Raw genomic sequence first — 15,536 nt, 5'->3', positions numbered from 1 at the left:
TGTGTGTGTGTGTGTGTGTGTGTGTGTGTGTGTGTGAGAGTCAGGGGTCGGGGGCCTGAGCACTGAGGCAGGAGGGGTGTGTGTGTGTGTGTGTGTGTGTGTGTGTGTGTGTGTGTGTGTGTGTGTGTGTGTGTGTGTGTGTGTGTGTGTGTGTGTGTGTTGCGGCGGAGGCTCGGGGTTGCCTGTCAGTGGATTTCTGCTTTCACCATCAGAGCCTCATCCAAGGACGGTTTGTTTGGCTTTTTTTTTAATGACATTCAAGATGAGCTCGGCTCTAAACTGCCGAGAATGCGGTGTTGGTTTGATTAAAGTGCCTGATGATGAAAGCCTGGGATCCAAAGTGGATGGTCAATAAGCGATCTCTGTTAGGTTACAGCAGTTCTGAAATCTGCAAGATTTTTCCCTCCAGGAACCATTTTTCCCTAAGTTTGGTGCTGGGACCCCCTTTGACCTCAGATGTCAGTGAATGTAAGCCTGTGTTGGTGTTTATGCTGCTGGGTGTGAAGAGCAGTCGCATGTGCTAGGGAGAGATTAACGTGTGCGATTGAGGAACATCATGGAGGGTTTGTTCTTACAGTGCTGTCAGGGTTCCTCTGGTTCCGAAGCTGGGATCCGATTGGACCAGCAGCAGCAATAGCGTAGGACAGTGACAGAGCAGTGGCTGTAGGGTCCCAGGAGCAGGTGTACAAATTCAAGCCTCCAAGGTGACCGTGAGCGATGAGTGGTCAGTGATACTGTTAACTTTGCTTCTTCAACAGGAAGGAAGTTGAGTTTTTAAAGAGAGAGAAGGAAAAGGCCTGCTCTGAGATGGAAGAGCTCTGCACACAGGTGAAGTATTGACACCTGGCATGAAGCTGATGCCACCCTCCCTTTTCCATTATTGTGAAATAATTTCAAGCTTACAACAAGGAAGCACAGAACTTTGTTATGAAAGATTTGAGAGTGAGTTGCTGACCCATCAGCCCTCTCCCACCCCAAATTAGGAAATCAGTGTGACTGTGAAACTGCCCGATCAGCCAGCCCAGGCCCTCGTGTGGCTTCAGTCCACCTGTCCTTGTTGTTAGGACCTGGCGCTTCTGAAGACTACAAGTGGCTGTTTCGGTGTATCTGGTGCTTCCCTGTGATTGGATTCAGATTATGTGTGAATATCCCCAAAGTGATGCTGTGTCCTTCTCATCCCATCCAGTCCAGGGACACAAGCATTAGTGACATCAACTTAGATTCTTGGTCAGGTGGTGTTGGTCAGGCTTCTCCACAAAGTTACTTTCCCCTTGGTAATTACTGAATATTTTATGGGGAAATGCTTTGACATGATGTGAATATCTTGTTCTTCATCAAACTCTCACCCCCTTGTTTTAGCATCCTCTGTTTCTTGGTGGAGTCAGTTATTACTGTGATGGTGGCCAGTTGGTGACTAATCCCAGCTTCTTTTTATATTTGTTAATTGGTGTTCTAGTGTAAGGAAGAGCTTTTTCTTCTCTCCATTTATTTATTTATTTTAATTTATTTATTTTATTTATTTATTCTTGGCTGCACTGGGTCTTCGTTGCTGTGCACGGGCTCTCCACAGCTGCGGTGAGCGGGGGCTACTCTTCGTTGTGGTGCGCGGGCTTCTCATTGCGGTGGCTTCTCTTGTTGAGGAGCATGGGCTCTAGAGCACAGGCTCAGTAGTTGTGGCACATGGGCTCAGTAGTTGTGGCTCACGGGCTCTAGAGTGCAGGCTCAGTAGTTGTGGCGCACGGGCTTAGTTGCTCCACGGCATGTGGGATCTTCCCGGACCAGGGCTCGAACCTGTGTCCCCTGCATTGGCAGGCGGATTCTTAACCACTGCACCACCAGGGAAGCCCTCCATTTATTTATTCATCATTATGTTACTATCATAGATTCCTGTTTTATTCAATGGGTTATTAATATGTTACCATCAGTATTTATTTTTATGCTCAGATTATCCCAGATTTGGCCAATAAGAGCCCCCTCAGGGGGACTTCTGGGTCCTCCTGACAGGTCCTGGTCATTCTTTGCACACTTCCTCACTTTCTGGTGCCTCACGATATTCCAGGTTCATCTAGTACTTCCCTGCCCCAGTCCTGGAAACAGTTATTTCTCCAAGGAGCCCTTGGTGACTTTTAGTTCCGAATGGTATTTAGAGACCGAGATCTGGGCACTAGGAGTGCTCACGGCTCCTGGCATCGCTATGTCCAGGTGCAGTCAGTGCATAGAGCTAGGGAGTGTATACATATATTTATTATGCTCACATGCACATGGTTTCAGGTATACTTATTTATATATCTCCCTACTGAAAACCATGAATTCAAACTCTTATCTGCAATTCCAACATCACAGGGATAATTCTAGTTTTCTCCCTTTCCATATTTGTAACTCTTGCCTCTAGCAATGAAAAACCTGGTTTCCTCATCTTCAATAGATTTACTTAACTATTTGATTAATCCCTTTACCCTGCAGGTAAATGCCCTGTCTCACTCAGCACTGACCTCCACACTGGTCTCCCTTTGCCCCATAAGTAAATGCCTTCTGTATTTGGTCTCACTTACTGGCTTTTGGACTGAAGCACAGAAGCTGGGATGTGTCATTCTTGGTTTTGTTTTTTAATTCTTTTTAAAATTGAAATTAGAATTGATGATTGCAGACTCCCAGGTGGTTATGAGAAGTATATTACAGAGAAATAGACTTTGTCCAATTTCTTCCAGTTGTAACATTTTATGGAACTATAGTATAATATTATCTGTGTTAGTTTGCTAGGGCTGCCATAACAAAGTACCACAGAGTGAGTGGCTTATACGACAGAAGTTTATTTCCTCATGGTTCTCGAGGTTAGAAGTCCAGGATCAGGGCAGGACTGGTTTCTTCTGCAGCCTCTCTCCTCGGCTTGTATACAGCTGTCCTCTCCCTGTGTCCTCACGTGGTCATCCCTCGGATGTGTCTGTGTCCTCATCTCGTATTAGGACACCATCATATTAGACTCATATGACCTCATTTTACCTTAATCACCTCTTTCAAGACCCCATCTCCAAATACAGTCACTCTGAGGTATTGGGGGTTTGGGCTTCAACATGTGAATTGGCAGGGATCAGTCCATAATGAATATCAACGACCAAGATGTCGACATTGATACAATCCATGCGCCTTACTCGGGTTTCCCCAGTTTTACTTGTGTACTCGTGTGTGTGTCACGTTCTATGCAATTTTATCCCCTGTGTAGGTTCGTGTCTCCATGACCACAGTCAAGATACTGAACAGCTCCAGCTCCACAAAGATCCTTCACGTTGTACTTTCATGACCACACCCACCGCCTTCCTGCCCACCTACCCCAGCCCCTAACCCCTGAAAACCACTAACTGCCCTTCATTTCCAAAATTGTGTCATTTCAAAATGTGGTACAAAAGGAATACAGAATACGAACTTTGGGGTTGCCTTTTCTCACATATCATAATTCCCGGCTGTGTGTCCCCGGTTAGCTTCTTCCTGTCGCTGGACACTTTTCCAAGGCATTGATGTCCCACAGCTTGTTTTGTTCTGTTTCTTAATATTTATTTCTTTATTTGGCTGCGCATGGTCTTAGCTGCGGCACGTGGGATCTTCGTTGTGGCCTGCGGGATCTAGTTCCCTGACCAGGGATCGAACCCGGGCCCTTGGGAGCACGGAGTCTTAACCACTGGACCACCAGGGAAGTCGCCCACAGCTTGTTTTAACGCTCACCTTTTAAAGGACGGCTGGGCTGATTCCAGTTTGGGGCTGTCACAGAGGTGCCGTGAACATTCTCAGGCAGGTCTTTGTGTGGTTATAGGTTTTCATTTCATGGGATAAATGCCCGGGAGAGCAGTGGCTGAGTTGTGTGGTAGTTACATGTTTAGTTTTATAAGAAATTGCCCAACTCTTATCCAGAGTGGCTGTAACAGTGTCCGTTCCTGCCAGCAACGTGTGCTTGATCGTTTCCCTACATCCTTGCCCACGCTTGTGTTGTCACTCTTTTATTTTAGCCACTCTGATAGGTGTGTACTGAGTCAGAAAGTTTAGAGGGGGCTGCAGTTGGGTATCCCCTTCCCCACGCTGGTTCTGATCTGGTAAAAAGGACATTTCCCTTGAGGGCAGGAGAACAGAGCGCTCTGTGTACTTCAGAATGGTCACTGTCTTAGTCCGCTCAGGCTCCATACAGAATGCCACAGACAGGTGGCTTAAACCACGGAAGTTTATTGCCTCACGGTTCTCGAGGCCGGAAGTCCAAGATCAAGGCAAGGCTGACTTGGTTCTGGCAAGGTTCTTCCGGGTTTGCAGACGATGCCCTCTCACTGTGTCTTCTCATAAATCACTGTCCTGTCAGATTAGGACCCCGCCTCTTGAGCACATTTAACCGTAATTACCTGCTGCAAGCCCCGTCTCCAGACACAGCCGAGAGTTTGTGGACACAGTTCCGTCCACAGTAGCCACTTTGTTTCGGGCTCCAGCCGTCAGCTCCTGGTGAGCTGTGACTCTCTTTGCCCGTCTCTCCAGTTTTCAGGGCATTGAGTTGCCCTGTGACCTCAGTTCTCTGATGGGTCTCAGAAGAGTGGTTGAGTTTTCAGTTACTCAGCTTTTTCTTGTTGGGAGGATGGGAGTGATGACTTCCAAGCTCTTTGCAGGCCAGACCAGAAGCCAGAAATGGTGTTTTGTTTTTCACATGGGATTCTGCGTGTTCACTGTCAGGACATAGAAGTACAGTGGATTTTCACCTGCCAACCTTGTGTCCTGACACCTTGCTGAGCTCTTACTCTTTCTGGGAGTGTTTTTATTTATTTTTAATTTTTATTATTATTGTTATTATTATTTTGGCTGCATTGGGTCTTCGTTGCTATGCGTGGGCCTTCTCTAGTTGTGGCGAGCGGGGGCTCCTCTTCGTTGCATGTGTGGGCTTCTCATTGCGGTGGCTTCTCTTGTTGCAGAACACGGGCTGTAGGCGCACAGGCTTCAGTAGCTGCAGCCCGCGGGCTCCGTAGTTGCGGCACGCGGGCCCTTGAGTACACGGGCTTCAGTAGTTGCGGCACGTGGACTCTAGAGCGCGCGGGCTTCAGTAGTTGTGGCTCACGGGCTCTAGAGCGCAGGCTCATTAGTTGTTGTGCACGGGCTTGGTTGCTCCTTGGCATGTGGGATCTTCCCGGACTGGGGATCGAACCCACGTCCCCTGCATCAGCTGGTGGATTCTTTTTTTTTTTCACAGAATAAAGCACTGCTTTTACATGGGTCTCCATCTGAAATCCACAAATGCTAGTAAGTCAGTTTTTAAATGTTTTGTTTCAAAGTTAAACCCAAGACACATTGACTTCATAGGAAATCCACTGCGAAATGTTTTTCTAGGCTGAACACCTCTTTCCCTTTAGTCTCCCCCAGCAGAGCATGTACATGTTAAATACTTTACTGCTGTCCCACCACTATACCAAGATCACCTAAACTGTGTGTGTAGTATTCCGAATGTTCTTAGTTATACCCTAATTTCACTAACTGCAAAAGATTTTCTGGGATAACCTGTCACATGAATTCTTTGGCTACTTTTGAAGATGAAGTCCGAAGAACTCTTAAATGATTCTCCTTTGTGGGGGTGGGTGGTATTTTATAGGCATTAGCAACTAGCACCTGGGGCTGTGCTGATCCCATCTGGCATCACTGGGAGACAACCAAAGAATCATATGATGAAACAGCCAACTGAGTGACTCAAAACTGAAGGTTAAATTTAAAGAAAAAACTAATTTAGAGAAGAAAATGTCATCCTAGAGGAACTCGTTCTAAGTAATCAATCATTATACGTGTGTGTGTGTGTGTGTGTGTGTGTGTGTGTGTGTGTGTGTGTGTGGAAGGCACAACCAGATGGATTCAGTGCAGCCTGGCAGGCAGATTCTTAACCACTGCACCACCAGCGAAGTCCTCTGGGAGTGTTTTTGTCACCTCTGGCTTCTCAGACCTCTGCTGTCCCCTGGAGAGACCCATAGCTCTCGCCCCAGCCGAGATGATGTGGTGGGAACATCCAGCCCTGGGGCGACAGTGACGCGCCCACAAGCTGTGTGTGGACGCCGCTCTGAGGCACGGAGGGCTGCAGACCCTCGGCCTCCAGAGCGGCTGCTGGGGAAAAGCAGATGAGCGAAACGTGGTTTGTGTGAAGGTGTGTGACACCCGGTTGGAAATAACGCACTTCCGTGTGTCACCTGCTGGCTGCCGTTTCATCCCAGGCAACACCGTCCAGGGTCCAGCATCCGCTGCCTGCAAAGTGGGAGATTTTATCAGTGTGCTCCCCCCACCGAGAGCCTCGGATTTTGTGTTTAATGACAGTGATTTGAAGAGAATCACGTGCCTCAAGTATAACGAGGGTTTTTTTTTCCCTTCAAATTGCTTAAGATAATGTTAGAAATAACCGTGGGAGAAACAAGAAAACCATGCCAGTTCTCCAGAGCAGTGGTTGGATGTTGATGCGCTGTGAGCCCCCCTGGTGCCCAGCCTGCTGCTTCTTGGATGGACCAGAGTTCATCCTCTGCCCCGTGGCCAGAGAGCCCATCACTCTGGGGACGCTGAGCTCCTCACCCACTAGTTTCTAGTAGTAACCCCACCCCGCTAGCTGTGATGACCAAAATGGTCTCCAGACATTGCCAAGCGTCCCTCGGGGAGCAAGAGTGTCCCTGGTTGAGAACCCTGGAATGCTGTTGGTTTAAAAAAATAACTTTTTGTTGAGAGTCCGCCTGCTGATGCAGGGGACACGGGTTCGCGCCCCGGTTTGGGAGGATCCCACAGGCCGCGGAGTGGCTGGGCCCGTGAGCCATGGCCGCTGAGCCTGCGAGTCCGGAGCCTGTGCTCCGCAACGGGAGAGGCCATAACAGTGAGAGGCCCGCGTACAGCAAAAAAACAAAAAACAAAACAAACTTTTTCATCTGTGTTTTATTCCTTTTTGTTCTAGAGTCAGAAATGCAAGGATGAATTGTCCCAGCTCAACCACAGGGTCCTGCAGCTGGGAGAGGAGGCCTCCACCCACCAGGCCCAGAGCAAGAAGAATCACATCACTGTTCAGCTGCTGACACAGAGACTGGAGGAGGCGGCATGCCGGGAGGAGCTGCAGGTGAGTGGCCGGCGCGGCAGGGAGGGGCAGACAGGCTGGCCTAAAACAGATGAGGAACAGCCCTGATGTGCCTGGAGGTAAAGGGAGGGACTTAACAAGCAAGCCCTGAAAATATGCGGACTTCAGCAGCTTTTACAAAGCCTGGTATCTAGAAAAAGTAGTAGAGAGGAATTAAACCTTGATGATAGGAGAGTAAGTTGGTACAACCTCTCCGGAGGACAGTATGGCAAAATATACGTCAAGAGCATCAAGAACGTCCGTGCGCTCTGGCTTCATGGTTCTGCTATTGGGAACTTTACTGAAAATTGTGTACAGACTTAGCTGGAAGTATTTTCATTGCTGTGGTATTTATAATAGCAAAACAGAATTGGAATCAGCTTTAAATCATCGACAGTATTGAATTAGTCAGTAAATGATGGTGCAGCCATTAAAAACCATGTTTCTGAAAAGTATTTAACACTCAAGATATAATAAGAGGGGGAAAGCACAGCATACAACGTCTTAGTGACAGAAGTCCGTGCGTGTGGAGGGAGGGCCAGGAGATACAGCAGAATGTCGGGTGGGGTCCTCGGGCTGCTGGGATCATGGATGAGTTGAATTTTGTAATTTTTGCTTTTCTGAAGTTTCTGCATTAAACGTGTATCACATTGCTAAGATACTTCTTATACTTGTGAAATTGATTTTTAAAAAACAGGATAACCAAATCCAAAAACTTGAACTTGAACTTGAACACGTGACTCAGGAACGTCAGAGCCTGAGACTGGCACAGTCACAGCTGAGAGAGGCCCTTGAAGAGAGTCGGGACCAGGTGGGTGTGTGCGGTGGTCCCAGCCCGGGAGGGGTCAGCCTTGCCTCTGACAGCCTGGCCGGGACTAGTCCACCCAGGGGCATCGTTGGTCTGCCTCAAGTCACCCGGCTAGTTGGGCATCCGCCAGGCCCAACTGAGTCAGGCTCAGTCCAGGGTCGGGTTGAACTCAAGTGAGCCACGTGAAGAGCTGCGCCTGTTCCTCACGAGGGGAGGAGGCCATAGCAGTGCCTCCCGGTGTGCCCTCTACAGATGGAGGGGCCAGGGAACGTGGCAGGTGGCCTCTGAGGTCCAGGCCAACAGGGCAGAGCAGCCCCCGAGGTGACCCCGCTCCGCGCCCCCAGTGGAGCCCAGGTGTCACATACCTGTGGCTGTTCCACCTGCTCTCCTGCCGCAGCATTTGTCCAGCGCGCATCAGGCTCAGGGGAGGCAGGGAGTTCGTGGTCTGGTACAAACATATGTGAGCAGAGTGGGCCCAGGAAGGACGGCGGGTGCCTGACAGCGTGAGGTTCAGGGACACAGGGCTGGTTCTTCTGAGGAGTTTGAACAGGAGAAGGGAGGTGACAGGGTGAGGTGCCCTGAGGGCCACGGGCCCAGTGTGGACTCAGACCTGGGGTGTGCTTGGAGGGCCAGGGTACAGCAGCGGGAAAAGGGCCGTGGGAGAGGGTCTCTAAGCCGCATGCCTCTGCCCAGCCTTTGGACCAGGTTCCCCAACTGGCCCCTGGCCTGACTCCTGGACTTGGCTGTGGTCACCTGGTGTGAACAGTCACTTCTCAGATGGCCCGGGGCTGCAGAGGGGTCGGTCTGGGTGCGGGACCCCCCACCGGGGCCTTATGAGGTGCTGTCAGGCTCCTGTGGGCTCAGCCCCCCGCCGTAAGCAGGCACTTTCCCCGAGGTGCCGCCACGTACTGGGGGCTCCCTTCTCTACTTTTAGTGCCAAAGGAACCTTGAGAAATTGCCTGGGCTAGATTGAGCCTTTGAGGCTAAGGAGTCAGACCCATCTGCTGGCAGGAGGGCTGGGCTGCCGGAGGTCTCCGTGCCCCCTGGGCTGCCCAACATTCAGCCGCCGTCACGGCAGGAGATACTGCACTTAGGCAGGCTGCTGTGACATAAGCTGGCGTCCCCTTTTGTGCTTTAGACGAGGACCCCCGTGAAACACACCTGTATGAAAGTGGAGAAGGGAAGTAAGGAGCTTCCAGGGCACCTAGGGACCTTCTGGGTGTGTGGAGGTGAGGTGCACACAGAGCCATGGGGGAGGGAGGGAGTGGTCACCGGTGCGCCATGAGTGGTTCCAAGGTCACAGGTCCAGCAGGGGAGCCAGGCGTCCAAGAGGGCACTTACAGGGGTGCCATGGACTGGGGCACCCGCACCGGCCTCTCCACGGCATGGGGTTCTCGAGGTACAGCAACCAGGCGCCCCCAGAAGAGCATACAGGTGGCTAGGCTTGTGAGGCCGGTGCCCAGGAGTTCTGAATATCACTTCCCCACATTCTGCCAGTCCAGCTTGGATTCAGGGCAGGAGGGGCTGCTGTCTGAGGGCATCCAGAATGCGAAGGCCCTGGCTTCCCGGCTGCAGTGGCCCCACTGCTCTTCTGGGGACGTCCCCCTCCTCACGTGGCAGTTGAGCAGGGCTCTCCGGAGGCAGCCCAGCCTGCACCCGCACCTCACTTCACAAGGAGGGGGCTCGGGGCACTCAGTCGGGCGGTGCTGATGTACCACCCAGCCAAGTGGAGAGCGGGTGGCGAGGAACCTGGGCAGGGGGTGTGAAGAGCACTTTCGGGTGGGTGGGGGCGCAGACATGGGCCAGAGTGACTGCAGAGTGACCATCTGAATCTCGAAAGTCGGGAGGAGGCTACATCTGGTGGAGGGTGTGTGGGAACTATCCTCCCCTCTCTTCATCCCAAAGAGCACGGTAGCTGCCCTGCTGGACCCGTGTGTATGGGTGTGTCTCTGGGGGGACCCGTCAGACACGCAGTGACACGGGACGGTGAGGGAAGTGGGGCTGCGGGCTCACAGCCTCGCCCTTGCCTGGCATGGCCAGCGCCCTCCTCTCCAGCCTGCCCTCGGCAGGACCCCTGGCAGAGCTGTTGCCTCTCCTGTCTGTGGGGTCTCAGGGAAGTTCTGTGTGTTCCAGACTAAGCTGCCAGAGTCCAAGTGATAGAAGTGGTGTTGAGATCCGGCCTCCCAGGTGGTCCATCAGGGGAAGTGGCCAGGCTCTGGACAGCTTGGTACCAACGCCCCAGTGGGTTCTGTGCCCAGGGAGCGGGTGCTGAGGTCCATCCACACCTGCTCCCAGCCCCTCGCTGATCACTGTGTAACCCACCTCTGGGACCCCGGCCGCAGCCAGGTGTCAGGAGCGTGAACTCTTCACTTAGAGGAAGGTTGCCGTACACAGCTGGCGTGGGTCACAGTATTAAAGGAATTACACCCCAGTAATGTACCCGGAAGGTAAACATGACAGAAGGTTACGTAACCCGGCGGGAGGTCACGTGGAGGATTACAGGCAGGCCTTCCTGGCTCTCACTGTGCAGAAGTGCCAGCTGCATGGAGTCTGGGCGTCAGAATTCAGCTAAACGGGCTCTTTAGGAATCGTGGGTTTTGCTGCAGACACTTTCCTTGTGGGGTGACCTTAAAGGTAGGGATGCAGTCTTCTGTGCCTGGTAGTGACCCGGCAGCTCTGGGCAGTCACCCCAACACTGGGTGCCTTCTCCCCGGGCAGCTGTACGGGGCCACCACGAGGCTGAAGCTGGCCCAGTCCCAGCACGCCCACGCGGTCCAGCAGCTGCAGGAGCAGATGGAGCAGCTGGTGCCTCGGGGCCGCGTGGCTGAGCTGCAGCGGCTGCTCGAAGGGGAGCGGCAGGCGGCTCGGCAGCTCCAGGTGGAGGAACGGGTAAGTGAGGACAGGGGCCCGAGGGCCGGCTGAGGGTGACGGGGAGGGTAAGGTTGGCTCTTTGGTGACTTAGCCAAAAGCTGCCCAGGTGCCCAGGGGAAGATGGCCCCGCAGATGTCCCACTACGTGAGGACTGGTTTATGGAAGCTATGGGACCCAACTTTCCCTGAGAACTGGGGGGCGTTGAGCAGCTGACCCAGAAGGCACCCCAAAGCCCCCCAGTCTGTCTGCCGGGCTGCATGTGTCTGCAGCCAGCCACGCAGCCACACACACGGTCCCCGCTTCCAGGCCTGAAAGATGGTGCTAGAGGGGCCGCGAGGGAGGTGATGGGCAGGGTCCCTGCCTGTGTAGCCCTGAGAGTACAGGCAGGTGCAAAGGTCCTGAGGTGGGCTGTGCTCGGCATGTTTAAAGGTAGCCAGGGAGTGGGGGGCGGTTGGACAAGAGGTCAGCACAGTGACAGCACAGACTTGGGGAGCCCGGCTGTGTGCCAGGTGCTGCCCTAGGCATCTAGGCACATAGAAGCAGAGTCTCAGCCTCAAAGGGCAGCAGGACAGTGGCTCAGAGCACGCACTGCAGGGATCTGGAGCCTGGCTGCACCACCCCAGCCGAGTGACCTCAGGCCAGTTAACCTCTCTGTGCTTCCGTTTCTGTCAACTTCTGGTGGCAGTGGTTCCCACCTCAAAGCACCCTCTCAGGCACCAGTGAGTGAGCACCTTAAAGTGTAAGCCTGCGGGGCACATCTTGGTCCTCAGAGTTCGTGAGGTGGGGGGTGGGGGTGGGCCAGAGGGTGAGGCACCTTCACGAGGGAGGAACTGGCGCAAGCCTGCAAAGGTGGGTGAAATTCGACGTTTGTAAAACAAATTCTAATGAAGACTAGCCTTTCAGCATTCTGCAAAAACGTTATGCTGGAGAGACAGTTAAGCTGTGAGAGATTATTGACAAAACAAAGAAATTTAGTCAAATCCTTTAGAAAGACTAACGTGTTTGGGGAAACTCACCTTTGAGTCATTTGGGACTCAAAGGACAAATCCTAGCACAAAGCAGTCTGCTGATCTGCTTAGACTGCAATGAGAAATGCAGGTTTGTGGCTTGTGAGACATTTCTAACCGTCCCTCTAGGGATGAAAGGTTATCCACACACTCAGATTTGCACATTTCAGCTAATTTCCATTCTAAAGTAAATAAACCCGTGATGATTCTTTTTAAAATGTACAGTGTTCGTCTCTAACCTCCTTTTGTGCAGGAAGCACATGAAAAACAGCTGAAAGCCGCAGAAGAGCGGGTGGAGGAGGTGGAAATGATTTTGAAGAACGTGGAAGCGCTCCTCCAAGACAAAGTGCGTGAGCTGAAAGAGCAGGTGAGTGATGACGCCTCGTTTGGGCATTCAAGTAGCTGATCAGGGAGACATTACCCAAGAGAACCCCATGTCCTGTGGAATCGCTGAGAGGGGGAGAGGGGAGAGAGAGGCCATTGCTGCCCTAAAAGTTCTACTTGGAGCTACAGGAAATGAAACATGAGAATCTATAGAAATACTTTTCTTACATAGCAGTCAAGTATGGTTCATCTGCGGCATCCGGAGCTGCAGGTCCCCGGGCAGCGTCACTCTGTGCAGGCCACTGGCTCCTGACCACCCCCGCATCTCTGCAGCCCCTCCCCTGCCGGCACTGCCATCCTCCCACCCTCTCTGTCCCTGGTCCTCACGTTCCTTCCCAGCAGTCAGACTCGGTGACTCCCGCAGTCACTCCTGGCAAAACCTCAACCCAAACCCCAGGTGAATCCTGAGGCTCCTGCACGTGGAGGTGCCAGGGTGGCCGGGGAGCTGTCCCAACTACACCCTCGCCCCCACTGCCCTCTCCAGTGGGCCCTTTCCCTCCTGTCTCTGACCTCCAGCACCTCTCCCCTCAGCTGTGCTCTGTGCTTGTTTCACTGGAAGACCAGAAGTGCCCAAAGAAATGCATGTGCCCGTGTCCCCTCCCCGCTGCCCCAGCCCTTCCCTCCTCTGGAGCCTTGTCTCAACACCACCTTCCAGAGCCCTGGTCCTACCAGCTCTCTGCTCCTCTTTACAGGAGTCCTTCAGAGCTGTCTGTGCCCTCACCTGCCCGCCCAAGTCCAAAACCTTGGAGTCCTGATGGACCCCTTCCCATCTCATCCTTCAGCTAGGCCTTCAGCGTGGGATACAGAGCCCCCATCTCTTGGGTCCTAACAGCTGGTGTCCTTGTTTCCTTTGATGTGCTTTCAGCGGCAACAGTCACCTTCAAATGTGACGGAGGTGTTGGCCCTCCTCCGCTCAGAAACCTCCAGTCTTTCCACATCCCTCAGAGTAAAAGGCAGTTTTTACAGTGGTCTTCAAGGTTCTGCAGGACCTATTCCCCTCCCCTTGGCCCCCTGCCCAGCCAGCATGGCAGCTCTGACTTCCTCACAGGCCTCCTGGCCATTCCTGTCATCCCCACATGTGCCAGCTCTGCGTGGAATGTTCATGCCGGACAGCCTCGCTGACTTACCCGGTGCTTTATTCAGCTCTCCGTCCAAATGTCAACGTACAGAGAAGCCCTCTCTGTTCACCTCAGTCTCAGCTGTGCGTCCCCTCCTGGGTTTTCTGTTAGCAGGTCCCACCACCCAACACTGGTCCACCACCAGTCCCACCATCCAAAACTGCGAGCTTGGTTCTGGTCTGTCTCCTTCCATTGGAATACATGCCCTGTGAGAGCAGGGCTGTTGCTAGGGCAGCACCTGGCCAACGGAGCTGCTCAGTTAACTACTTGAGTGAATGTATGTAGTGCTGACTCACGAAGCGCATATCTGGGACCCCTGTGTCTTAGCATCCTGACTAGTGTGGCCTGTGTCCCCATCACTGAAGCCTCTACAGCTGCTGTGTGTGTGGTGACCACAGTGCCTCATTGTGTCCTGGGTGACGGGATGGGCCTGCAGAGCACACTGAGATGAGCCAAACATTTTGGGTACTCTTGACAATTTCCTTCCTTTTTGAGGCCTACAGATTTTGGTCTTTTTGTCTTCATTTTATGGTAAAAATCAATTTGTGCAAAATTGGCTTAAGTTTTCTCTACCATATAGTTCATGAGATTCTCAATTTCCTCTCTCCCGCCAGGATAACAAAAATTGTCATTACATCCAATATTTGCTTCCAATTTGTTAAGAATCCCCAAACTGTGGTTTGAACAACGTGGAAGACTGGGAGGGGCAAGCTGGTAGCGTGGCATTTCTGCATTAGATTCACAGTGCAGTGTGGCTTTCTCCCCTGTCCAGTTTGAAAAGAATACACGATCCGATTTGCTGCTCAAGGAGCTCTATGTGGAAAATGCTCACCTAACGAAAGCGCTTCAGGTCACTGAAGAGAAGCAACGAGGTGCTGAGAAAAAATCCCGATTCTTGGAAGAAAGAGTTAGAGCTCTCAACAAACTACTCAGTAAGATCGCTTCAGCATCTCTCTCTGTGTAGACTGCTTTTCTTCCTGGAGTTCATTTTCAAAGAACATCTTTTAAAAGTAAACCACTGTGATGCTGTAACTTCTATGGCTCATTGGCCGCACACCCCTGGACAGATGAGGATTATGACTCTCTGTTCGCCCCACAAGCATTTAATGAAGGTCGACTATGTGCCAGATGCTGGGGAAACAGACATGTTGGAAAAGACTATATATTTTTTTAGTGGTCCCTACGTAAAATTCCTAAATTTGCTGCTTACTAGTGGAACAGGTTATGGGGGCTCTCAGCAAGGTAAATGGTAAAATAGTTTTAATGTTTGACTTCTGACCTTGGCTACAGAGACTAAAATGCAAAGTCAGGGCTCTGCAGTTCTGCCATTTCACTGTTGCTGCTCTGGTTGAGTCACTGGCATTCTCCATAGTGGGTGGATACAGACACTCCAGAAATGCTTCACTTTCTGTGACTGTCAACTGGCGATGAGGGGTAGAGGAGGGGAAGCCCCTTTGTTGGGGTCAGCTCCACTGCAGGGATGTTTGGACAGTGCTTGTTATTTTAGGGCTGTGGACTCAGGGAGGATGGTTTCTATTGTGAATGCAATCTTTTCCTCATTGAAGTGTCATCACACTGGAAAGTATATTATATGTAAAAAAAAAAAAAAAAAGTATAGTTTTATATCCAAAATATACATAAATTATGGCCATTTGGTTTATCAGAGTAAACTACTGTAATATGAAGAGTCACTGTATTTGCAATAAAAGTTCTTTTCTATTAAAATTGATTTCTAAGTGTTTTTTTGTTGTTTATTTTTGGCTGCATTGGGTCTTCATTGCTGCGCTTGGGCTTTCTCTAGTTGTGTCGAGCAGGGGCTACTCTTCACTGTGGTGAGTGGGCTTCTCATTGCGGTGGCTTCTCTTGTTGCGGAGCACAGGCTCTAGGCTCTTGGGCTTCAGTAGTGGTGGCGCACGGGCTCAGTAGTTGTGGTTTGCGGGCTCTAGAGTGCAGGCTCAGTAGTTGTGGCGCGCAGGCTTAGTTGCTCCACGGCATGTGGGATCTTCCCAGACCAGGGCTCGAACCTGTGTCCTCTGCGTTGGCAGGCGGATTCTTAACCAGTGCACCACCAGGGAAGCCCCTAAGTATTTTTTAAACTATAAAATATTTCAAAGATATAGAAAAACAGTTTCATAAGAAACATTCATATGTATTACATAAACATTCAGATGTATTAAAAACATTGTTACAACATTTTGGATAAAAGCGCAGTCCCTGTTCTACTGCATTCAACCTTCCTGGAGGCAACTGCTGTCCTG

General features: G+C 51.5%; 1 protein-coding gene across 2 annotated transcripts in view; it reads left to right on the top strand.

Moving 5' to 3' along the window:
• Window positions 1-14,987, top strand: part of NINL (ninein like) — a 106,145-nt gene extending 91,158 nt beyond the window's left edge. For both annotated transcript variants that reach the window (XM_030872519.2, XM_060285054.1), the window contains 6 exons: window positions 759-828; window positions 6,935-7,093; window positions 7,788-7,901; window positions 10,617-10,787; window positions 12,030-12,143; window positions 14,051-14,987. In XM_030872519.2, coding sequence (XP_030728379.1) covers window positions 759-828; window positions 6,935-7,093; window positions 7,788-7,901; window positions 10,617-10,787; window positions 12,030-12,143; window positions 14,051-14,242 — 820 coding nt within the window. In that variant the 3' untranslated portion in view covers window positions 14,243-14,987. The remainder of the gene's footprint in view (window positions 1-758; window positions 829-6,934; window positions 7,094-7,787; window positions 7,902-10,616; window positions 10,788-12,029; window positions 12,144-14,050) is intronic.
• The last annotated feature ends 549 nt before the right edge of the window (window positions 14,988-15,536 follow it).

This window comes from Globicephala melas, chromosome 15, assembly GCF_963455315.2.
Source record: "Globicephala melas chromosome 15, mGloMel1.2, whole genome shotgun sequence".
Classification (NCBI taxonomy): Eukaryota; Metazoa; Chordata; class Mammalia; order Artiodactyla; family Delphinidae; genus Globicephala; species Globicephala melas.
This window is presented reverse-complemented; position numbering and strand designations above follow the sequence as displayed.